General features: G+C 37.9%; 2 protein-coding genes across 2 annotated transcripts in view; both read right to left on the bottom strand.

The window, feature by feature from the left end:
- The window catches only part of LOC111344336 (uncharacterized), a 23,010-nt gene extending 5,478 nt beyond the window's left edge, over positions 1-17,532 (bottom strand). Inside the window, exons 1-13 of the mRNA XM_088760495.1 lie at positions 17,326-17,532; positions 12,403-13,510; positions 11,578-11,657; positions 10,780-10,902; positions 10,316-10,461; positions 9,890-10,004; positions 9,417-9,647; positions 8,383-8,658; positions 6,922-7,110; positions 6,171-6,518; positions 5,535-5,655; positions 5,347-5,412; positions 4,220-4,415 (exon numbers count right to left, since the gene is read on the bottom strand). Coding sequence (XP_088616621.1) covers positions 4,220-4,415; positions 5,347-5,412; positions 5,535-5,655; positions 6,171-6,518; positions 6,922-7,110; positions 8,383-8,658; positions 9,417-9,647; positions 9,890-10,004; positions 10,316-10,461; positions 10,780-10,902; positions 11,578-11,657; positions 12,403-13,510; positions 17,326-17,379 — 3,053 coding nt within the window. The 5' untranslated portion in view covers positions 17,380-17,532. The remainder of the gene's footprint in view (positions 1-4,219; positions 4,416-5,346; positions 5,413-5,534; positions 5,656-6,170; positions 6,519-6,921; positions 7,111-8,382; positions 8,659-9,416; positions 9,648-9,889; positions 10,005-10,315; positions 10,462-10,779; positions 10,903-11,577; positions 11,658-12,402; positions 13,511-17,325) is intronic.
- A 1,180-nt stretch (positions 17,533-18,712) lies between these two features.
- On the bottom strand, positions 18,713-25,054 carry LOC111344340 (uncharacterized). The gene is made up of 4 exons (XM_022951569.2): positions 24,376-25,054; positions 22,634-22,949; positions 21,712-21,947; positions 18,713-21,076 (listed from the first exon to the last, which is right to left on the bottom strand). Exons 1-4 carry the CDS (start codon positions 24,955-24,957, stop codon positions 20,696-20,698), a joined length of 1,515 nt encoding a protein of 504 aa, XP_022807304.2. The 5' UTR covers positions 24,958-25,054; the 3' UTR covers positions 18,713-20,695.
- Positions 25,055-26,546: the final 1,492 nt, after the last annotated feature.

Below are 26,546 nucleotides of genomic sequence, written 5' to 3'. Positions count from 1 at the left end.
GGATTGGCTCAAAAAACCATTTCACCATTGAGTTCAAAGTCAACGAGTGATGAGATGAAATGAAATCATGTGTAAACACAAAATTATTTTTTCAAATAACTGCCCTTGGCAACATGCGGCGACTGTTATCTGTAGCTGTACACATTGCTAAAAATATCCTCAAGGCGACAAAAAGCCTGAATTCCGAGAAAAAAGTAACGAGTTTTTCACTCCCTATTACTCCAGTTTCGTAGAGAAATAAAAACACGCCGTGAATTACAATTTGTGTCTCAAGGGTTTCCCACGGCAGTCACCTTCTGTTAACAGTTCACATCGCCCGACGGAAAAACCATTGTTGCAGAACGCCTTCGGTGTGAGGAATTGTCTGGTTGAATTAGAAAGTAGACTTAGTAAAATAACTCAGGATACCACGAAATCTAGCGATTACAAATGGCACAGACTATCACACAAAATGTGACGCTCGAGAAGATTTCGCAAACGAAATGACGATCACACAAACACATGATAACCCGTGTGTTCGAACTTTCAATCGATCGATTGACAAATTGGGACAATTAGAGCGTGCAATTCCTAGTTTTAACGCTAAATTGAACAAATACGACAGAAAGCCAAAAAAACTACACTGCTTTCGTGTTTTTCTTACAAAGAAGCAGATGAGCATGAGAACTGTTAAATAATAGTTACCGTACGTGATGAAAGATTATCCTTTATCGCTAACGTGGGGTCGTTCTTCGCTTGAAGACGATTTCACTTTGGGGTTAAAACACCGCTCAAACACGCAACGAATCGATCTGTTCTGAAATGATGTGTAAAGTACGCGAGCTCACTGATTTTAAGCACAATAAATTGGTCAATGTTTCTTGGATACGCTTCTCTCCAAACGCCTTAAGACTTGAAACATCTGCTACGGCAGCTGATTGGTTTCTGTGACGTCACTAGGGTGACAACCGCAATAGTCGCTTGCCTTCCCGATAAACAACTCTTTCTGTCGGATTGAAAACACTCGACTGTTGTTTATACAAAAACTTTCCGACGGCAATCTACCCAGTACAAAAATAATAATACCAAAAAAAGTAATATCAAACAGATCAAAACCTGGAGTTGCATCTTCCAGAAACATACAGTTCGCTTTCCGAATTAAACGGGCCTGGTTGTGTCAATTTCAGGTCGATGCAAAAGTTAATTATTTAAAACGAGAAAATACTTTTGGTAAAAATGGGATCATTGGGTACATAATTCACGCTCACACTTTCAAAAACAATGTCGTGAGAGACTCAACTTTTTCACAGAAAAAAAAAAATTGGCTTCCAAAAATTAAGAAGGCGCGAAAATTGATTAAAATTTTCCTTGGCGAGAAAATAAATTGAAAAGTATGAATATTTACTTAACAAACAGGAGCGAACTCAAACTGGTTAGTTTACCAGCATACTGTCGAAGTTGATCTTATTTTATTTTACTTTTTTTTAAAGAGTGACCTAAACTGCTAGAGACAAAACTCATAGCTGCCTATATTAGCAGGATTAAGAAAAGTAAAATGAAACCAAGGCACATCGTTATTTTGAGCGGTAGTCATAACAACGCATAAATCGAAGGTATTCTCTAAGCATGTTGAGGCAAAAAAAAAAAAAAAAAAAGGAAAAACCCAGAACACTTTTATCTAACAGTGCCAAAAGCTATCGCAGAAACATCTGATCGAAAAGTAGTCGAAGGTTTATAGAATTAGGTAATAAATAGCCTTATATTCATAGATCCAAAACAAATAATGATCGAAAATTTTTAAAAATTGTCGATAACGTTGAATGAAAAGCAAAATTGTAGAATTTAAAAAGCAAAGGGCACTGGTTCTATTAAAAAAAAATTTTCGGTTGCCTACTAAGACTATGGGCAGGCAAAATTAACGGAAATAAGAAAAAAAAAATTCGACAACGGATAATAAAAAATGAGCAGTACTTTCGTGAAATCCTAGCTTTTACCTGTGCGCTTCCAAGACCGCCACCAAGTTGAATTTCTTCCACCTTCTATTCCACAAAAGGAAATTCACCAGCCCGAAGCTTAGATCGTCAATTTCAGAAAGAAGTTATTCGCGAGTTTCGATGACATTGCAGTATTCTAACCAGCGCGCGCGGAGAGATTTTTCAAATGGAAAAATCATTGATGTACGCTCTGACATCTCATCGAAATACATTTGCATAAAGACAACAATTATAAAGACCACTATTGAAAATGGAAGGCTTAAAATCATAGAAAAGGCTAATGGAAGCTAAATGTAATCCCGAGCGAACTTCTTTGGAGTCTGTTGAGGCTTTTGTTAAACCAACCACGTTTCACGAATAATTACCAATTCCGGTATTTACAAGTGTTTGAACATCTGCGGACGTGAAACATGAAAAGAATAAAATACTGCCCATGAAACTCGGTAACATTCTCTATACTGTACGACTTCTATATACAAAACAGATAATCTTGATTCAAAAGGAATTTGCATTTACACAAAAAAAATCATCTCTTAAACGTTGATATTGCGTCTAAAAGTTGTATTGTTCCTCGGTACAAAGAAAAAATGTTCACTTTGTTTGCGCGAGAAAAACAGTTACCCACGTCATTAGAATTTCCACCGTTAATTGGCTGAGAGAAAGTTGTGAAATTTTCAGTAGCTTCACAGGACTAAGGAGAGAAAAAAAAAAAAAAAAAAACAGAAAGTGATCGCAGTTTGGTAGTCTAGCGCATAACATTGAATTCTAGATTAAGTTGATTGCTCATTCACTCTCTACATGAGTACTTCAATTCATTCAAGTATATCACTTCTAAAAGTGTTTTCGCAAAAGGTGGATACAATTTTAATGGGGGCATCTTAAGTCTATTATATCGATTTTCATTAAGTACTCTATCGCAGCTAGTTCATACATAAAGGGGGTAAATTGTGAGAGAAAATGAAATGCTGCGTCGGAGGGAGAGTACAACAAGGTAATTTTGGTTTTATCAACTGAGTTTATAATGTAAACTGGCCACAACCAGAGAGAAATTAAAAGCTTTTTCATCGCTCTCAAGAAGAGCTAACGCTCGAAACGTCAGCTTTGGAGCTCTTTACGGTGGCCAATTTACGTTACGAGCTTCGTCGATTCAAGCAAATTACTTCATGCATAGATCGAAGTACACTAAGATACTACACCATTATTACTATAAAGAAGTGTTTAATCACGTTTCGTTCAATCACGTTTCGTGCAATCACGTTTCGTGCAATCACGTTTCGTGCAATCACGTTTCGTGCAATCGTCATAGCAGGACAACGCAAGTCGTTCTCCCTTGAGAACCGGTACACAAAAAATGAACGATATGAACTTTATAGCGATAGGTAAATAAATCGAACGACAAAATGCGATTATCCATGGTAAGTATGAAGCTGTTGCTCTCTTTTTGCGTAAAAACGTCACGGAAAAAATTTTAAGCTCACCAGCGTAACCTTGTCAACAATTTTGAACCTATGTAAGCGATCAAAGTTCTCTTAAAAATTAAATGAGTTTCAGTTTTCCAAAGAAAAAGTCGCGATATCTGAAAAATTTCGTCCAATCTTCTATCCAGCCAACAAGATTAACTGATACTGTCAAATGAGTTGATAATTGTACATTTGTCACCGTAAAGAGTTTCTACAGCTCACGTTTCGAGTGTTAGCGCTCCGTCGGAACAATTTAACTTCGTTAACAAAACAAAATTACCTGACAATACTCCTCACAGACACACCACCACAATTTCTTTAGAAACCAACCCCCCTTCATTAATCCCGGTATCGTACGTTAAAAAGCGTTGCAAGAATATTAGGATTGAGGTGGGGAGGTCGCTAAGTTTTGCATCTTCACTGAGTCTAAGACACTGCGTCGTTAGTCGTGCGTGGTCAGAATGTTTGGTTCTGACAACTGTTTTAAATCTTATTCTTGGAAAAATAGTCCCGAGAAACCACAGTCTTTCAAACTTTTTGTCCAGAACAAGCTAACGATATCAACGGATTTGGCCGCAAACAAGTCAGAAGTGTTCGTCCCGGGGGTACACCTCACCAATACTCTCATCTCCCTCCTCCCCTTGGGTTTTGACGCGGTACTCAAGTTCATTTGTGTTTTTTCCTCGCACGAAGCCTGGAAGAGAGGTCCTCTTCCCTACCTCATAGCTTCGCTCAGTTGATAGCGCAACATATAGCTATCTTATCTTAGCACCCACAGATACTTACTGAGGAGTGATGAAGGCAAGGAATAAAGATGAGCCAGCGATCAGGTCCCGTTGCTTCTCTTTCAGTTCTTGGCCTGTATTTCCCGCTAATACCCAGTCCCCCACGCAGTCAAATCCCGCCAAGTCTAACAACTGCTTCAAGAGTTTGACTTCGGGTTGTTGGTCTTCATGATAACTGATGTACAACAAAGATTTACCTGAAATGGGATATAAATGCGCTCATTACATGATGCTCATAAATGAAGTTCATCGCGAAATATTCTGAACAACAAATTGCTTCCAAATTGGTGGATACTTTTTAATAAAACAAGAGACAAAAAAAAAACAAAACTACGTATCAACAAGGGCGATCAAGGCGAAATACAGATAAAAAGGATTAAAATGACTCATTTTATAATCATTCCACCATTTACACCCTCACATCAGATCAGAATAGGTATTCTCCATACTGTTATCTACAGTTATGGTTCTGACAAGGAGAATTTGTTTAACAATCAAAACGTATAATCAGTTGGAGATCATTTCCTTTATTCTCGTGACCTTAATGTTTGATTCAGGGGTGATATTTTAAGGAGAAGTTTCCCATTTCAAAAACGAGTGGGGGAGTGGGTCCAGTTCGCCGCGCAAGTTGGTCTGGGATCGTTACTCGGGACACAAATCTACAGTAAACAAAGATTTGTGTCCCGAGTAACAATCCCAGACAAACTTGCGCGGCGAACTCGACCCACTCCCCCACTCGTTTTTGAAATGGGAAATCGAATGCTGGTCACTCTTAGCGGTTAAGGAGTAAAGCGAGGTAAAAAGTGACTTGGTATGTGCTCTCTTCTCAAAGTAGGAGTCTGACATAAAATTCTAGACTGATGGCGTAAACGAGAGAAACAACCATTTTCCTTATTTAATAACTGGCCAATGGCGTCCTCGCTTTGTTCATTTAATGAACAGCAAGAGCAAAAGAGCAGGGATTGGAGAGAGGTCTCCAATGCCTCTCTAATCTCTTATCACTCACGGATCTCTGGAACAAGCTACAGACAACAAGCTTTCGGTTTTATTCACCCTACATCTAATTATATCGTCATTTTAAAGTATTTTCGTGATGAATTTGCAGCATAGAAGCAAAGAGACACTTACATGCGATGTTCGCCAGCCAGCTGACGGTATCTGACGGGATTTCTGTGTGTTCCTCCGCATCCAAAGCTGAAGACCAGAAAATTATGACAGTATAAACTGAGTGTGCAAGGTAAGCTTTGTGAAAAAAAAAAAAAAACCATATCTCACTTAAAACAAAACAATTCAGGCCTTCGAGGCTTGTAACTGACCTGCAGGGGGAATAAACCAGCGGTAGTTGGTATGATGACTCAGCTGTGAATTGTAATCACTTACAAGCTCATACAGTGGTTTGTGCTTTGGTCTGTTACAACCAACAATGGGTACAAGTACCTGTTAAGGTTAAAACAAAACGATGAGTAAGCTTTAACTAGTTTTCCCGGGCATGTACTGAGGTACTGTTTCGAGCGCCTTGTCGCACATCTGGCCTTTTCGCGCGCTTAGGTTTTCTCGCGCTTTGCGTCACTTTACCGCGTAGGACTAGAGCTAATAAATGTTCTAAAAATCTGTACGTAAGTCTCCAATTTTTCTCCAGAAATCCCTCAGACTATCTGAAAAAAGTAATAATTATGTAAATAAAAAGTAAAGAAATATGTTTTTGGTCTAATCATGACCGAGGGACAAAATTACCATCGTTGATTTTCATGAGGAATTCTAAGGTTAGCAACAAAAAATTGTTTAAAATTCTTTGATGACCTGCAAGAAATGTCGTCAAGTTTTTAAACATTTCGCAATTGCGCTAGAGAGGTTGTCATTTTACACCGCTTGGCGAGCCTGTTTCAGTTGAGGAAAACTACGATCTTTAAGACTCGAGAGAAAGTCGTTTAATTACCATCAGGCAAACTTACCATTGGGCAAACCCCTTTGAAGTTCATCAGCAAGGTTTCTATACCGTAGAAAAACCTTGCCAAAACAGACCACATCATGTTTAGCGCCTGCTTGCTCCCACTGGTCACTTTACATCGGCCAATCACGTCCAAAGTTGAGTTCTCCCGTGACATTCGCACGGTCACGGGACCAACTTTCAAAATGACCCCATAGTTCCAATAGGCGCAAACTTCACAAGAGGGCTTCAAGTTTGCGCATGCGCCTATTAGCATCTTAGTGCAGTCAACAGTCACGAGATCGCGAAATTTGTAACGCCAGCCAACCTGAATGGTGCCGTCAGGGAGGGAACTAGGCCAGACAGTGGTATCCTGAACGTTATGGAAATAAGACATTTAATTTACTTTTAGGTGACAAAATAATATCACAGTGAAGGCTTGGCATCGATTTCATCAGGATAACACAGTCATTTCAACCAAAATGACATTTCTAAATGCAATTTAGTCATCACTTCTATTCTTCACCCCTTCTTAAAACTGTCATCTTTAGTAGTGCTTAGCATCTAATTTCCCCTTACAATATCAGCCCTGAATCAAACATTAAAGTCATGAGAATAAAAGAAATGATCACCGACTAAATAAGCTCTTGATTGTTAAAGAAATTCTCCTTGTCAGCACCTTAGGAAATGTGTAGAGAACAGTATGGAGAATATGCATACTGATGTTAGGGCGTAAAGGGTTAAAGAGAATAATACCTGTCATTTAATCAACACACCTTTAGTTCTTCTGGAAGCTTCATCATCAGTGGAACATAATATCTTTTGAACACTGAACATGACTTATACTGTGACATGACAAGTTCCACATCATAATTCCCTTTAGGAGCACCTTCCACCAGGAAACCAAGACTTCTGAATAAGCTGATTATATTCTGCAGTTCTTCTTCATCCAGTAATGTTGGTATCTGACATTTAAACCACAAAAAATTGTTGCTATGACTTGTCAAAGGAATTGAACAAAAATCACGTTAAGACTTAACCTTTAAACTCTTTGAAGTGATTAACATGTAACTTCTCCCTATGATATCTCAACATCACGCGGCAAACGGGTAATGATAATACTTAAACTTATGGCAACATAACAAACCAGAAGTTACCTTGATCTAACACCAAATTCATGTAGCTAATTTACAAGGAAACGTGTAGTGGCTAGAAGAGAGAATTAGCAATCAGATCTTGGGAGCTATAGGGTTAAAGCTGAACGTTGATACATTTGCCTATTGTATTGTATTGTATTGTATTGTATTGTATTGTATTTAAATAATATATTCATATTATTTCGTTACCACCCACCGACGCAGCCCCAAACAGTTTCTTTAGAAACTATCAGCCTTTATTGTATAGTATTTAAAGATTCGTACATTGTACAGTTGAGAGAACAATAGGACACGTAGTCCCCTACTAGGTTCACCCGCCTAAACCAACCCCAACCCACCCATCCCACCCCAGGGGAGGAAATCCATCACACAGTAATCTCGTGCGTGGGAAATCAACGTCTTTTATCCCTAACCCTGCAGGAGACGGGACCTCCATTTATTCGTCCCTATCCGAGAAGACTGGAATATCTAAGCATTTCTTAGTCATTTCTTGCCTATTCAGACCCCAGTAAGTCAAACAGGGAACTTGCCCAATGTCTTTCCCTCAGATCGCCTTCCTCTACTGCTCATTCTCTCTCCTTCTAAATACTAAACACTACTCTCTACCAATTGAGCTCACCGCCTCCCGGTTAGCTCAATTGGTAGAGCGCCGGACTGTTGTACGGGAGGTCGTGAGTTCAAATCCGGCCTGACCAACACCCAGGGTCTTTAGATAGCTGAGAAGAAAGTGCTGCCTTTGTAATAATATCTGAAAATGGTTAGACTTTCTAGTCTTCTCGGATAGGGACGATAAATGGAGGTCCCGTCTCACAAGCCCTTGTATGTGATAAAAAAAAAAATTGTGGGACGTTAAAGAACCCACACACTGTTCGAAAAGAGTAGGGCACGCAGTGCCCGGTGTTGTGGTCTATCTTTGTGTAGTGTCTATCCAATTGATAGGGGGTACTGCGCCTTTGAATATTGTATAGAAAGGGCGCAATATAAATAAGGAATTTATTCAAATTCATTCATTCATTCATTCCTTCATTCATTCATTCATTCATTCATTCATTCATTCATTCGTTCATTCTCTCATCTTACCTGGAAACATAACGGCACCACAGACTCCCGCACAAGTCCTTTAGTAACAATATCATCAATGGCTGCTCTCAGCGTCCATTCATTAGGCCGGGCGCCAGTTGGCCAAAACTTCTCAACTTTTCCAGCCTTGACAAAGTGAGGTACATACTCACGTGGGTCTGTCTCACAAAGGACCCCAGCCATGCAGTTCAAAAGGGCACTAGGGTTCACACAGACAATCTTGGAAGGACCCTGGGTGTGCTGAGATGATGGAATGTTGAGAACTAGAATGCAACCCTATCACATACATAAAACAATAAAAGTGCAATAATTATTAGTAGCTCATTGTAAACAAACAGAAAACAATAGAAAAGGGTGGACCCCTCCCCCCCCTTCCTCCACCTTCAGGTGAGATCCAGACTGAAGTTTGGTATGCGATAAATACTTCCGTTAATTTTTCAGTTGTGCTTAGCAAGCATTTCATATTCTTTCTATTGCACTTCCTTGTCATCATTCTTTCCCTGTATACAATTCATTTCCACAGATTAATTTATTGTGCCTCAGATGACTGACTCCTGGTTTGAGTGTGTGAGAAAAGTTAGGGGGGGAGGGGGGGGGAGGGGGAAGGAGAATGAGGATGATGCATGGTACTTGGTTGTACTGGCTTAATGCCAGCCATGTGATTAGTGACAAAAGGGGCTGAGGGAGCTTCCAACCACATACTGTCTGCAGCAAAAAAAGTTACTCTAGTTCCAGGCTTGTGAGCAGAATTCAAAGTTTATCCATAAGTTACCATAACTGGATTTAATTTTACAGTTGTGCACTTGGTTGCCAAGCATTTGATTTGGAGTGAGGCTGAAGGTGACCTTGTTTTGTTAGAGATCATTACCTAGTAATTTACATTCAAAAAGCAGCAACGTCTGTATCATTATGATAACAAGTTCACCTTTAGCCTCACTCCTTAGCAAACAAGCACATAGCTATAAAATGGACAATCGAATTCAACATTAAGATGAAGCAAATCAATTAAGGGGACATATTTTTTTCCACCCTACCTTATACTCTAACACAGCTGTGGCTTTTTCAATGTCGGCATCTGTGACTCCTGCATCTGATGCTAACTGAAGGTAGTGATCCCAATACAGCAACACTGACTTGTTTTCTTGCAACTGAAGAATTGAACTGTAGAGGTATATAATACTGTTGCCAATCTCTTCTACCAAGTGTGGAAACAGCTGACTATTCAGCAGTGTTTCAGTTATGATGTGCTGAAGTTCTAGCATTCCCTAAGATTTAACAAAAGTGAACTCACTGAATTAGATAAAAAATTTGAGATTTAGTTTGACATAGAGCAGAAAAAAAACTATAATCTGTAACAAAATGGGTGATTTGAGCACATTACATCACACAAAAAACAGTTAACCTACTTGAAATTTCTTATCATATACAGCTTCATTTTCTTGATTTGTTAGCAAAACAATGTATACAAAGTAAACTTTTCCTCTACAGGAAAACAACATTCCCTCACTTTTCCCTTCAATGTGCTAACAAAGTACACATGTTCTGGCAGTTTGGACCAGTTGTCAACCAGGCTTTGCAGTCTGTTTATTCTTGACTCCACACATTTCTCTTGTCCTAGCTCCCTAATATGAGAATGAATGTAATTTAGATTGCGTAAATAACTAAAATAACTTTATTCCATCATTTATAATGGCTTAAGTTGTTCTTTGTAGTGATGTTACAAGAAAAAGAAGTCTTTTTAGTTAGTTGATGTAATGGAAAATTCTCTGACTGTCTGCAGTAAGCTCCACTCCTTGTTTCTTATGGTTAGTGATACTCAGTTATTGTTTATTTCCTCTAAGCTAACAACAGGAAATTTTGATAATTTTGTTCAAAGTAATCGTTTGATTCTGTTTCCAAAAATAGGCAGAGAAAATGCACATCTACCATCTACCTTAACATGTCTATTTCAGTTTGGTATTCTTGTCTGCTTTGGGAGTCTGCCTTCTTGACAGTTTGGATTACTTGCTCCTTAAGCTCTTGCCGATCATCAGCATTATCAGCATGTGTTCCGACCAGGATGAATGGTGAAGTCGGAGCCTAAAAAAAAAAGGTTCATTTTATCATTTGAAAGTTTCAATTGATGACATAATTTTTAAAATTTTTAAACACAAAAAGTAAAACAAACAATAGTCCATTTTGCAGTTGGTTACCAGGTATTTCAATGGGTCAGTGAGGCTTAAAGGGTGACCTTGTTATGATACAGATGTGGCCGCTCTTCAAATCTAAATCACTTTGTTATCATGCTAACTAGATACCAGTCTCCATCACAACAAGGTCACCTTCAGCCTCACTCCAAATCAAGGGCTTGGCAACTAAGCACACAACTGTAAAATGGCCTATTATCCAAGCTCCAACCTTTGATCGCATGAGTAACATCCAGGATGCAACAGATTCAAGTTTAAATGGATCATGAATGTTAAAGACAATGGTGTACAATGCTTGCTCACAAAGAAAGAGTGGGTGGACTCCTTGAAGACACTGCAAAAAAAAAAAAAAAGACAAAAGGTTCAAATTATTTTAAAATCTTGATAGACCACTTTCATAAATGGCTGCTGGATTAATATTCTTTTGTTTAAATTTAAATTAGCCCTACTGGCCTCGTTCTCCAGTACAAAATTCAAAAGAATACATTATCTCAAGCGAGGCCAGTAGGGCTAATTTAAATTTAAACAAAAGAATATTTATACAGCAGCCATTTATGAAAGTGGTCTATGTTGTATAAATTATCAAGTTATTGTTAATAAAACTTTTCTTTTAGAATCTAGTTTACTCAAGAACTGGGCTCCTTTGTCTCTGTGATATACCAGTAATTGACTGAAAAATCTAGCATTTCTTGTGATAACGTGGTCGATGTACATTGTAAACTCAGTTGATAAAACCAAACTATCCTGTATTACCCCCCCCCCCCCCCCACAAATACTGCACCCATTTTTTCAGAAACTTATTCCTGTTATTCATTTATCAAATCAAGCAGTCTGTTAGAATTCAATGGCAGCCTTACTACAGGAATGCAGGACTTAGCTCTCCATATTCAGATATTCCCTTCATGGCAACCAGGATGGATTAAAATAAAGAACCCTTACTTACACTGTAAAGCAACCTTTTGATAATTTTGCTTTCACTATGTACTGTAGTGTTACAATGTCAACTTACTGTTCGCCCTCCACAGTCCCACATATCAACAGTGAGAGACAACATCCTCTTCTCAACATCAGTCCCAAGATCAATGGACTCTGAAGATTGGATGAATATAATTAATAATGTCTTCTTACATCATCAGTAATAACAACTGCAGCGTTATGTTAAAAATTCCCAATAACATTAAAGTCACAAACAAAGTGCTTTAACTTTGTATTCCAGCCAACTAGAGATTAATATCCCAGTTTCTCTAGCAATAAATGATAGAGTTGTATTGCTCCCCACTGGATGGGATGCCAGTCCATCATAAGGTTACCCCCCCCCCCCCCCGCCAGCATTTCATCAGGTTTTACTGAGAGTTACTAGGCATTTATACTTTATCCTGACATTGCAAGAATTTTGGTGTCAGAGAAGGATGAAGTAAGCCTCTCTGGACCCTTCTATCACTCTGCGTCAAGTCTCAAGTATGTATATATGTGATAAAAGGATAGGAAATCAAATCTGGGCCACAGCTATAGAAGGAAAGCACACATATCTACCCTTTCATTCTTAGAACTAACTAATATCTAAGTTCTCCCCATAATATTTGACACATACAGTAATATCCAGTAAAAAGGCAGTGGAAATACTCAAACTAAACTTATCAATTAGAGGCCATCACCTTGATTTAGATCCTAAATTCTGGTGACTAACTTACAAGGAAATGTGTAGCTATTAAAAGAGAGAATCAATAATCAGATCTTGGGAGTTAAGCATTAAAGAAAATGGTAGCTTTTTTTTCTTTTTTTTTAGGTACAGTCAGTATGCTTTCTTAAATTATAACAGGAACACATTTCTAACCTTTTCCACTCTTGAATGGTCTCCAAGTTCCAACATGAACCCCTTCTGTTGAAGTATCAGCAACTGACTGTGACATTGTTGGAAGACTCAACATTAAACTGGTTTTACCACTTCCTTGGTTTCCAAGAAATGTCATTCGACACAAATACTGTAAATTACACTTCTTCAGGAATTGCCGACAAGATTCAAGTCCTTTGTTTGCAATATCTAAAGGTGGACATCTGAGACCTTTGCACCCTTCCACTTTGATTTCTTGAAGTGAAAAATGCTCCAAAATTTCAAATGGGAAATGTTTAATTGCGCACTGTGACATATCAACAAATGTTAAGTCTTGGCAGTTTGATACCAAAGCCTCTAATGATTTTTCAGTTAATTTCACGCACCAACTCAACTGTACTTTTCTTAATGAGGTACAGTTTGTAGAAAGAGCAATAACTGAGCCATCTGTGATATCTTGACAGCCACTGAAGTTCACCGATTGAAGTGCCCTACATTTGGCACAAAATCCATTGACTCCTTGATCAGTTAACTTGCAATGGCTTAAACACACGTCCTCTAAACTTGGGCAGGCATTGACTACTCTCTCAATGAGTTCATCTGTAACTGCTTGAAGTTCACTCAGGTCTAAAACTTTGATATTTGACCCAACATGCTCCAAGAATTGCTTGAGAGCATTTGTTGTAACATTCTCAAAACCACAAAGAGCAAATTGTTCCAGAATCAAATCTGACCTTTGAAGAAATGATGTAAAAAGGTCATCACCAAGAGTCCAGCTCTTTTCATCATCATTATTACTGTTGTTATCATCCTCACTTTCCGTCGACATAACAGTCACACATTTTAGATTTGGACAGTTGTTGACAAAGAAAGAAATGCCAGAAGATGTCAGCACCTTACAGCAGCCAGTAAAGGAAATTCTCGAGAGCTTTGTACAATGTTCTGAGATCTTGGCAGCACATTCATCATCAAATGATTGACAGTTTTGAATAGTGAGTGCATCTAAATCAGAGTGTATATCTTCCAAAAGAGATGCAACATTCTCTGAAGAGAGTGCTCCACAGCTTTTAAAAATCAACTCAGAAACACCTTGATTTTCGTGAAGACTTTCCTATAGTGAACAGTAAATTAATGTAACACCAATGTCAGTAGAAAAATTTTAGTTCTGATAAAAATAATACACAGCATAATCATAGTATAATGGAAAACATTCATTAGCTAGTAGTCAGTGAAATAGTCATTAACCACAGGGTTTGGAGGCAGCATGCTTGCTTGGTATGAGCAATAGAATCTTAATCTGCACTCCTTCTCTAACCAACAGATCGATTCCTTTCTCAATACAGTCGAACCTCAATTAACTGAACTTTTTGATTATCTGGACTTTTCAATTATACAGACTTTTTCTCTGGTCCCATTTTTTTTTTCATGAATATATATAAATGAGCTTTGATCTTCAAAGCTTTAAGAGGTTACAATTCAGAGATTATGTTTAAAGTGCACCTAAACTCAAAAATGTTTTTTCACTTAACGAAATAAGCTTATTTTTTGGAGTATTTCTGTGCAAAACTTTGTTAATTTGCTCAAATCTTTAATTTTCTGTGCCCAGTCAAAATACTGAAAATCGGCTGCCATCTTGCCCCACAACTGAGTTTAAAGAGGAATGGCTCTAGCGGGTAATGCGACATCAAATCGAGAATACGAAAGTCTGCATTTCACACATTTTCACTTGTTTGGTAAGGTTGTCATCGATATTGTCTGAAATATGCCAACTAGGTGTGTTGTATGAGGAATGTATGAAGCGCGATTCCCTCTTGCAAATTTTGCATGTTGCCACATCCTTCTACAACACACTTAGTCAGCAAATTTTCGGACAATATCGACTACAACCTTCCCAAACAAGTGAAAATGCGTGAAATGTAGACTTTCGTGTTCTCGACTTGACGTCACATTACCCGCTAGAGCCATTCCTCTTTAAACTCAGTTGTGGGGTAAGATATGGCGGCCCATTTTCCGTATTTTGACTGGTTACAGAAAATTGAAGATTTGAACAAATAAAAAAATTTTTGCACAAAAATACTCCAAAAAATATGCCTATTTCGTTAAGCAAAAAAAATTTTTTGGGTTTAGGTGCACTTTAAAGTCAGGAAAAGTGTGTTTAAAACAGCGCATTACCTCCTCTGCTTTCAAAAGATCGAGCACTCGGAGAGTCATCGAAGCAGACTTTTAAAATTAAAAATGTGTTATCTTTATTTTCTATTTCTTTACATTATTGTCTTATTAATATTCATATTTTCGATTATCCGAACTCTAGATTATCCAGACTTAATTTACCTCAGTCCCAACGAGTCTGGATAATCAAGGTTCAACTGTAGTGCCATGTTCATCTCATCAGCAAAGCTAACAAACTAAGAGAACCAGTAAATTCAGGAGTAGGAGACCTAAATTTTGGATCCTGATAGAAAATGGAAAACTCACATATGTAAGTTGTCCAGCATGTTCAACAATAGCAAATTTCATGCCTTCAGTAACTGTGACAATTGATTTTCGAAATTACTCCTAATTACATTTTTTACTGGTTACAGCAAAATTAGGATATTATCTTTTATTGGGTTTGTCATGTGAATTATAACAATTTCACCCTTAAAAAGTAACTACATCCAAGTTTGACATTTAGTTGACTCTAATAATCAAACTGGAAAGCAAATTTAATTTGATTTTATCAGCTAAGTTGAAATTATAAACTGGCCACTGTAAAGAGTTAAAAAGCTGACGTTTTGAGCGTTAGCCCTTCGTCATTTGCTCTGACAAAGGGCTAACACTCGAAATGTCAGCCTTTTAAGTGGCCAATTTACAATTTCAACTAAGATGATAAAACTAAATTACCCTGTTACCCCAACCAATGCAATACCACAGTTTCTTTAAAAACATTCCCCCTTTGTTAGGATGAAAATGGGTTGGACATAATTGCAGCTTGGTTTGATTCAAACAACATAAAACATTTGACCCTTTGACCTTTGAGAGGAGAATGACAAGCATCTACATTTCCTTACAACATCACACCTGAATCACTTATTAAGGGAATGATCACCAAATAAAGAAGCTGATCTTGATTGCTAAAAACAAATTCTCCTTGACAGCATCTTAGGAAAAGTATGGAGATGATTTCGGGGAATATGCAAGTATACTGATGTTTGGGGTGAAATGGGTTAATTAAAAATCTTGTTGAAGGCAATTTTTCAAGTGGTATTGACGTAATCAATAGTTTTGAAACCATAACAAAAAGTAATTAATATTTGAGAAGGATTGAATCTGTTTATGCTGTAATTTGGTTGCTTCAAATACAGTTTAATAGTCCTGACTCCAAGTTCTATGATCTGGTGGCTGAAAAAATATTTTTGAAGCTTCTTGAGGAAATATTTTCATATCATCATGATTTTATATGCTTTGATATCATTATCACATTACTGACAGGTGCTTTCAAAATTCATCCGGCTGTTACTCCTCGAAACGATATCACATAACCAATATCAGAAGTTGTATTGATCAGTAAATCAATCAATCAGGAAAAATCATCCAAGTTGTTTACAATTAGGATGTTTTGGTTTCTATTTTTTCTAACGTATCGGCAAAAAAAAAAAAAATTCGCACTTTTCTACAATCGTGTGTCATAATCGAAACATTATATAATTTGTGTAGGAGTTCATCGATCGAATCACCTAGCAATTTCATGCTACGATATGTCTTTTACCATGATTTATACTTGTATTGGAAACATGCTGCGATGCATGTCGATAATTTTTACCTGAATTTGTTTACAGAGAAAAAAAAAGCGGGAAAAAAAAAAAACAATCGATTCCTTAAGCAGATATGAAAGACAAAATTTTCAATTAAGAATTTAGCAAAATGCAATTACAACTTCCGAAGGAGCGACAGTTCATTGAGATCCCTAAGTACGAGATCCACTTTGAAAATTTTAACCACGATCCACTAAAGGTCGATGAATATATTCAAATGAACGCGTGCGTTAACTGTTAAAATGTTTTGAGTAAACATTGAGAGGAAAAAAATCGCCGCAAAATCGATCGCGACACATAAACGTCTCGTCTATTCTCTGCTTTAATAACAGCTGCACAACCACTCTAGTTCGGAGGTTTACTCTTAATGTGAAAAACTCGCGGATAAATCTCTGAAGGAATCCGAAATCGAATGAAGGGATCATACGAGCGGGTGTATAATCCTTCTTGTTGCAAATGTTTGCCATGGTAATAAAGTGACAAGAAGAAAAGACAATAGGAACGTGAGAAATTAGCGGCAGGTCAGTTTACGAAGACTGTGCGCGACCACCTTGCTCAATCCATACTGTATTTCACAACAAAGATGACTAAGTCCTGGTTTGAACCAGGATTTCTTTACGTGACTAAAACCCACAACGATCATTTCAAGTGATTTCTGCTCGATGCATGAGCAATCTTTTCAATTATCAAATGCCAGCAAAAGCCACAGGAGCTGGCGGTTTTCAAGTTGCACGAATAACAGTTGTCATCGTTACAGACCATTTACCACGACCTTTCGCTTGCAAAAATTTTCTTATTCGGCCGAACCAGCCTCCTCTATTACTCATACTTAAAATATTAATCTCCATATAAACGATTCGCGATAAAAAATACAAAAGAAAAATTCGACATTTTGCGATTGCTGTGCTGACCAAACCAACTTTTTGCTGATTCAATGAAGCCTACCTTTGGCGCTTGAAAACAATCGATACGGCGATTACGCGTTCAAGACCGTCCTTAATAAACCTCGAAAATTCATGAAAATATTTCACAAAAAATTTTAATCCCAACCGCAGACACAAGAATCATTGAATATCTAATAAAGTTCGGAATACACAGAGAAAGAACGGATATAGATTCCATCTAAACAAACCTTAATTTTGTCTATACTCGAGTCCTGCTGAAACACGAGCTCTTTGAAAGCCATGGAACCGTTAGAAGTTACAACCAAAACTTTCTAGAGTCTCCAAATGTGTCTTGAAAATTACCGATCGCTGCAACATGCTGTCTTGTAGTATTTCGCAAAGCTCGTGTAGGTTTCCATAGAAGTGGGAACTGCGTTGAGTACAGCTGTTTTTGGAACCATGCGCAATAGGAATCTTATAGTGGAACAACACGGTGGGGGAGGTAGTTCGTAAAATTGTCACATTATTCGCACAATAAAGGAAATGTGTGAGAAACAGTTTGTTAAAGGAAAAAAGTGAGAAATCATAAATAAAGTACAGTTCAAACAGACAGCCGACTCTAGGTGAAGCCGTTTTTTTTTAATACATGTGATGGAAATATGAGTGATCATTGTTATATTTGAGGGGGGGAGGGGGCAGCAAAAGAGCGACTCATGGAAGGCGGGAAATTAGGTAATCGATCATTAACAGCTAAAATTGTCGATTTTCACGAAGGTAGTTTAACGTAACAGAAAAGAAATATCTTAGCACTATGACTTTTTAAGATAACGTCTCGCTATTTTTGTTGAATTTGTAATTCAGACTCATAGGTAACATCTGTTTTTTTTTTTGTTTTTTTTTCAATTGTGATTGTATGACAGTTTCACAGCCGCCTGTCAAAGGATTTCATAAAATAAGTGAACAAATTGCCTACAACTTTCCCAGGCAACAGAAAAAATAACTTTTTTCCCCAGTAATGCATCGGTCAAATGGCAGATCTTGATTGACGAATTTCTCGCATAGCGATCTATATCATGTAATCGGAATGCTGAAACGAAAGAAATCTCTTTCCCCATAGTCCATTCATCGGTCTTTCCTTGCCTCGCTCTGAGATGGAGACATCACTACAATCCGTGTTTTTGCGTTGAGCATACAGCATAGTTGTGTCTTCTTGTCGCTCGATTGCCTGCCTCTTAGGTCTCCGAGAGTGTGAAAGAGGTTGAGACAAGTGTGACCAGTTAATTTCGTTTTTTTAAACATTTTACAATTCCTCTATCAAGTCTTTTTGTTCAGTTATCCATGCTGAGCAAATTTGCCCCTCAATTTTTTCCCTGACAATTTGTCCCTAGCTTCTAAAACTGACATAATTTTCAGATTAAGAGCAAAAGGACCTCAGGGAAAAAAATTTTGAATATTTCATTCTTCCATCTGTGCACTAGAAGTAAAGCTGTCAGGAAACATCTGTTACTAAAAAATGATATGGCTTCAGCCATACACAACTGTCAATTAAAACAAAAGCTTAAGAACCGGGTGGCCATCAAAATACGCAAGATGAATCCAGAACGACAAAAGACGAAATAAAAGAAACTACAAATGTGGGTGCCAAACAAAGGTTAAATCCTCTTTTAATTAATTCAAAATAACTTTCTAAATTTAATTAATAATTCATTCAGTTCTGGAAGGAATAACCAGAGCCAGAATGTTTTGTTGGCAACATTTCTTGTTGAAAAACTTCTAAGCAAAGTTTTTCTTATTCACTGAAACATTAAAAGAAAAAAAAAATTAAGAGATTGATAACTTAAGAAAACACTTCATTTTCACCCCTCATTCTTATACAAATAACAAAAACTTAACAGCTACTATTAATTATAAAAAATTGTATGATATTTGGTGTTGCCAGTATACTCAATCTAAAATATCTGTAAGGCCCACTTTACTTTACCCAATGAAGTGGAGGAGAAAAATTGTTTTAGTAATTATATACCACATAGACTCCAAAAAATTAGTTTATTTCTTTTAGCATACTAAAAAATGATCAGAAATTAAATCACGATGCATGATTTTGTGTAATCGGCATCTTGAAGGTAAATAGTACTTGCGATTCACTTCCAAACTAGTCAATCAGCATGCACTAAAAGCACTTGTGTTGCATATACTACAGTATATTCTTTGATTTGAAAAGGTGAAAAAGTGTTACATTTTCTCACAAGATGCAGTGGTATCTCTACTACGTATGTATACATTAGACAAAAAGCAAGGTTTCCATAACAATTCCTATAAGCAGCTTCTGATGATGGTCTAGGGGGCTGTGCCTAAAGTAGGGGCCATAAGGTGGAACCCAAACAGTAAACCCTGCTCACATGCTAAACAGGTGATGGTAAGAGGTCTTTAACCAATTAAATTCCAGAAGTGATTAACATGTAACTTCTCCCTTAAAAACCCATACATCATTCAACGAACAGGTTATGAGAAAATTCAAACTTGTCAGGTAGAACTTGTTACCTTGATTTCAAATCACATTGTCAACTTACTGTCAAGAAAACGTATAGCAGCTAAAGGGGAGAATAAGCCATCAGATCTTGGAAGTTAAAGGGTTCAGGCAGCCCTGGGCTGCGGTAACTGGCTGTTATTGAAAACCTTGAGAAGTTCAGTCACATTTTGCACTCATTCAAGTCTGTCTTTACTGATTGAATTTTTTGAATTTCACCCTGGAGTTTCTCCATAAAGGAGGCATTCACAGCCATACATACAGAAGAGTAAAACTTGGGATAGTGACAATTACAGGGCGGGGGGGGGGGGGGGAGACAAAGAGTTTAAATTTGACTCTATTTCTGGTTGAAGTAGATACATTCACAGTGTGACTCAATGATGTTGGTTGACTGCTGATACATGGATTTTGTTGGGCATCTCTTGAAATCCGATTCCCCACACAAAAACTGCTTACAGTACTAACTGTTGGCTTTAAGTGATGGTAGATGCTAGTAGTTTCTGTCTCAGAGAGTTTTGCTTTCTGACTACCCTTGTGTGGATCAACAAATAATCCCCTGATTGATATATATATCTTATTAAACATTTTGTTGTCTAGTATCGCCGAGTATTTTACAAGTTGTGCCGTATTTTGACGAGCCAGTAGGGCTTGTCAAAATACAAACAACAAGTAAAAATACTCAATGATGCTACATAACAAAACATCTAATAAGAGATTTATCATCCAACACATCAAATTGTTATTTTGGTGTGGGCGAATTTTGCTGATATTTCTGGAGTACAAATATCGCATGTTATTTGTACTCGTCTCGCGCGTTATTTGTACTCTACAAAGCTCAGTTGGATAATAACTTTCTTTATTCTAATCACTTGTCTGTTTGATTTTGTATTGATAATGTAAGATGAAAGTTAGTCTTGGTCACTTGTTGAAGGTTGACAAAAATTAAACTGGACTTGTACCCAACCTCTGCTATCTGTGATAATTAGGGGGACAACACTTTTGTTACTGGCTTCAAGACTCTACATCTCTCTGGTGAAATGTGCATTAAGAATTTCATGATTTGCAAACTAGTCTGAAAAGTGCAAATTACACTATGTTGTCATCTCACTGTCTTGACATCTCCATGACAACACATCATTTTCACCATTCTCTCCTTCCCCACCAAGGTCTCCCTCCTCAGGTCCGCCCTCCATGAAATAAGTATCAAGAAGCTCATTTGCATACTGACAGATTGTTTCATTACAGTTGTATTCCAAAGCTTCTAAACAAGCAACACCTTCACCAGCCTCAAACAAGTCTTTAGATGCTGGAAAATTCCTTAACGACATCTCAATAAACTGCAGACCAGTGATAACAGTGTCTTGGTCTGGTGATTTCATGATGTTAATGAATGATTCCATAGCTCCAGCATCTAGAACATTCTTTAAGTATTCAGGACCATGATGTGCGATGTTGCACAAGCAAATGGAAGCCTGAAAAAAGAAAACAAAAATCAAAGTAATGATTTTTACATTTTAGAGACAATCAGTCAGCCACAGAGCCCTATCACTTTGTTAATAAGTTAGAAAAATAACATTTTATTTTGGTTTAAGCATTGCGTACACTTGAGAGATCTTTTAGAGCTCTACTGACGTAGAGTGCAACAAAATACTGTGGTTTTCTTCCTGTTTGACACCACTCTTACAGAGCCTCTATACACACTTCTCTATGAACCAGCAAAGGTGCACTGGGACAAAGTGATACACATACATGGCCAAACATCAAGATATGCAAGCATTAAAGCTGTGACCATTTTGGCTGTCAAGGCAAGAAGGAAAAATTTTGACATCTCCATTAAAACAAAAAATTGTCTATTTGGTAAGGCACAATTGGGGTAATAAAGAGAGACTTTTTTTGCTTCGTGCTTAAGCCCTAAAATAAAAAGCAAGATTAACATTGCTGTAAAATGTACTGTAAAATTGGAAAGAATATCTATTGTCCTTTACTTTAGCCTAATCTTAAATTTTAACTCTAGGAACCATTAATTTTCATGATTTTTGATTACCTGATGAGCACTTGAACAAAAAGTGAGTTTAGAACTCTTACACAAGGAGACTTAATGACAAACCTCCTTCTTAATATCGTAAGTTGATGACATCAGATCCATAACGAGTGGTAATATTCCAGCTTGCACAAACACATCAATGTGTTCGGTGGGTCCTGCTGTCAAATTGGACAATACCCACAGACTCTCCTTCTTTATATGCCTGTGCACTGACTGGAGAAATGATGTCATTGCACCAACCAATTTCCCACTCCGCATTGCTTGGATACCATACTCATCGGGTCCACTAACAATGTTACCTGCATAATCAGATCCACAGAAAATTGGAAAAATTAATCAATATGCTGTATTCATCACTTTGGAAAAAAAAAGAAACCTGTATAACAAAAAAATTGCTGATCAAAATCTGGTTTGCTATAAACTATACAATACAGGCATCTCTGAGCTGTACTGTAAAGTTTGTGGAGGTTTTATCATATTCTGAATTTCTCTCTCCAAAGTTGGCCCTTATTACGACAAGTATGTTTTGCCTGTTATTACAAGCATGTTTCTAATGTACCAGTGACCAATTAAATGTACCGAAGAACCAAAACACACCAGTAACAGCAAACCAAGGTGCTATAAATAGTGACATGTAACCTTCTTTTGACCATGTCACCTAACAAAGACTAGCAGTATATCAATCAAAATGTTGCAACCAATACAATTGTTAGCCTGACTATTCATTGTGAGATAAACCATTAAGCATTCATTTATCCTGTTTTTCAGTCTTGCTATTCTTCAACTTTCTCCACTTGGGTATAATCATCACAAACTAGACCCTAGCAACAAAGTGTCAATACACAAAATGACCTTCACCCTAAACCCTCTTCTTCTAAAACCTTTCTTCTCCTCTACATCACTTTTGACCCTACACTGTATAATCCATTTTGAACATCAACATAATTACTGGTAGTTGCCAACAAATTAAAAACATGAAGCTAACCTAAGCTTCGTAACATTGGTGTCACAGCTTGGCTATCAAGTTGGGTTTGCTGTGCCAGTGAACTCAAGAACTGAACGAGAATGTCAATAATTCCCCCTGATACTATTGACAGCACACACACAGGTTTGGATGTCAAGTATGACAGTACCCAAGCTACTTCTGAAGCAACATCAGTGGAGCTGTTTCCTGGAGTTAACAGGTTGGTGATGAGAGGCACTATTCCCGCTTGTAACAATTCTTCAGCTACAACCTGGTCTCCCCTGGCAAGGTTGGATAAAGCAAATGCTGCCGACTGCACCACGGTGGATATTGGTGACTGGGACAGAAGAGAAAAAAAGCCATTAACAAAGTACAGAATATAATAATAATAATAATAATAATAATAATAATAATAATAATAATAATTAATAGATGCTTATAGGGCATTTCTAATCTCAATGCGCCTAACAACAGATTATTAAGACATAAGAACAGTAATGTTTTTTAAATATTATAAAAATACTGGACACTTTTGGTTTTCCTACATCAATACTGCTGAAATGAAGATACTATCTTTCCTGCCTGGGTGGAAAATCTACTTGCTAAAAACAGCTAGATAGTAACCCTCTTTGACCTAGACTCTTCAACCTTGACAACTATTGGGCACTTGTGGTTTTCCAACATCAATATTGCTGAAATGCTGGTACTCTCCTTCCTACCTGGGTGAAAAATCTACTTGCTAACAACGTAACAGCGAGATAGTGCCTCTCATTAACCTTGACTCCTATGCGTGAGACATCAATTGTGCATCAAGGGCAGTAAATCAGAACAGGACAGGGGTGTGGAAAGAGGTAGCTTTCATTTTATGTCTAAACTTATCTTCTTTTCTGCTTATGGGGTTTCTCAATATGACTGCTGCCTAGAGCATAGGGGAGTTCTATCTCTGCATTTGCTCCCATATCAGGGATTCCTGCATTGTGGTCTAACATCTTTTTCTCTGACTATAATTTTTAACTGGATACATTTATTCTCATTCCTAAAATTAGTAACAGCCCTCCTCCCAACCCTCCCCCCCCCCCCTCTTTTTTACTTGCTCCCATATCAGGGATTCCTGCATTGTTGTCTAAGATCTTTTGCTCTGACAATAATTTGTAACTGGATACATTTATTCTCATTCCTGAAATTAGTAACAGCCCTCCTCCCAACCCTCCCCCCCCTCTTTTTTACTTGCTCCCATATCAGGGATTCCTGCATTGTGGTCTAAGATCTTTTGCTCTGACAATAATTTGTAACTGGATACATTTATTCTCATTCCTAAAATTAGTAACAGCCCTCCTCCCAACCCTCCCCCCCCTCTTTTTTACTTGCTCCCATATCAGGGATTCCTGAATTGTGGTCTAACATCTTTTGCTCTGACAATAATTTGTAACTGAATACATTTATTCTCATTCCTAAAATTAGTAACAGCCCTCCTTCCAATCCCCCCCCCCCACCTCTTTTTTACTTGCTTCCATATCAGGGATTCCTGCATTGTGGTCTAAGATCTTTTGCTCTGACAATAATTTGTAACTGGATACATTTATTCTCATTCCTAAAATTAGTAACAGCCCTCCTCCCAAACCCCCCCTCTCTTTTTTACTTGCTCCCATATCAGGGATTCCTGCACTGTGGTCTAAGATCTTTTGCTCTGACAATAATTTGTCTTGTTGTGCTTTGATAGTAAGAAATTAGACTGGTTAATGAGAGAAATACAGCTTCGATACCTTTAAAAGATTAACCATTGGAACAATGATCCCCTGCGCCCGAAGAATGTCCCTGCATTCCTGAGAATCGCCAGAAAAGTTTCCTAAAGCCCAGGCACACTGATCTTGCAGTTGCACATTTTGTCCGCTAAGATATGTGATAAGATAAGGAGCGGATGCTTTCAGTACTTTCATAGTATCCTCATGAGCGCCTGTTGCCAAGTTTGTTATGCACCATGCAGCTTCATGTTGTAACTGTGAATTATTCCCGGTCAAGTGTCCTACCAAAGCCCTCATACTGTTTTCGACACCAAGAAAAACGTTTATCAGTTCACTGCCTTGTGCGAACGCTTTTCTTAGACTTTTCAGGTTTTTCAGATTGATTTCGTTTGATTTTTGTATCGCCCTGGCTAACTCTCGAACTTGTTCTGTCGTAAAGTCTTCAACTTCGCAATCACTTTCAACTTCAGAGAAACGAACTCGTTTCGCACTCAACAACTTTTCGCGTTTCTCTTTCCGAATTCCTGCCTCCTGATCACGCCTTTTGCTTCTCTGAGACTCTACACTAACACCTGAAGTTTTGTACTGGTCTCTTCGATCCATTTTTAAAGGCTTTTGTTGGCTTAATGGCGCTATTGAAATTATCCAAGATTATTTAAACTTGGCCGCCATGATGGAGTTAGAGAGCCCGCATTTCTCTTACTCTTACTGCGGCATATCCCACAAGAATCATAATTGGGTCATGTATGGATATTTCTTATGTCCCCTATACATTTAATTTCCTACACTATTCAAACATAGAGTGACCTAACATTACATACAATATTCTACATACTCACTAACAGGGCTATATACAGCTATACAGGGCTGTACACGGCTATACACAGCTGTAGAGGGCTATACTCAGTTATACACAGTTACATATGATGCACGATCCTCGCAGTAGAGAGCGCTATTTATGCAATAGCCAAAATCAGACCTGAAAAACATCAGGCCTGTACGGGATTCGTACCACTGACCTCTGCGATACTAGTGCAGCGCTCTACCAATTGAGCTAACAAGCCAACTGGGAGCAGGCCGTTAAGTTGATTCGTAATAAACCCGTGATGATAAATCAGATACAATGAATATATGAAGTTCATATATTTTGAACTGCGGTTGTAGATACGTATGATGAACGATCCTCGCAGTAGAGAGCGCTATTTATGCAATAGCGAAAATCAGACCTGAAAAAAATTCAGACCTGTACGGGATTCGAACCACTGACCTGAGTGGTTCGAATCCCGTACAAGCCTGATTTTTTTAAGGTCTGATTTTCGCTATTGCATAAATAGCGCTCTCTACTGCGAGGAACTTGCATCATACGTATCTACAACCGCAGTTCAAAATATATGAACTTCATATATTCATTGTATCTATACACAGTTAGCTAGACACAGCTGTAAACAGCTATGCAGGGTTATACACAGCTATACAGGGCTATAAACAGCTATCAACTGCATATAGAGGGCTATATACAGCTATACAGGGCTATACAGAGCTATACACAGCTATACACAGCTAAACAGTGCAATGCACAGCTAGAAACAGCCATACCTGCTGTGCTCTGCTTTTTTCCCTTAGCGTTTCAATAATTGGGCTAATTTGAAATCATTGAGTTTGCAAATGTTTTACGCAAGACGTCCAAAATATTTACTTTGCGACAGGGATAAGCTTTTTATCGAGAAGATTCGCACCGTTTGCCTTCAAGAATGGCGGAATTGTGTTCGTTTTCAAGCGTTAAAGGTGGAAAATGTGGAAGTAGCCAAGGATGCATAGATTTTGTAACTTTCAATAGCTGTAACGCTGATATCAGCGCGCATTTACACCCCAAATCGATCAGTGAAATTTACCTAAGGAGCGATGAAGCACAACAACTTTATCTTTGTCGTACGTTAGGGATACAGGGAAACGAATTGGTATTGTAGTCATGCGATATGACTTTTCCGAACCCCAGTATGGAAAAGATGTCTGTGATCGGATTCTTTGCCCAAAGAAGTCTTCAATCCGACGATATTCTAACGAGGGAAATGATGTAGTTTCTCGGCCAAAGATATGCGTGCAGCACTGACTGAAAGTTTCAAGTTTGTTATCGCGCGAGAGGACTCACAAGCAGTATGAGTCATAGCAAATAGGGTTCTTTAGATCTAGCT

Source organism: Stylophora pistillata, chromosome 5 (assembly GCF_964205215.1).
Source record: "Stylophora pistillata chromosome 5, jaStyPist1.2, whole genome shotgun sequence".
NCBI lineage: Eukaryota > Metazoa > Cnidaria > Anthozoa > Scleractinia > Pocilloporidae > Stylophora > Stylophora pistillata.
Note: the sequence above shows the minus strand (reverse complement) of the source record. Positions and strands in the feature narration are given on the sequence as shown.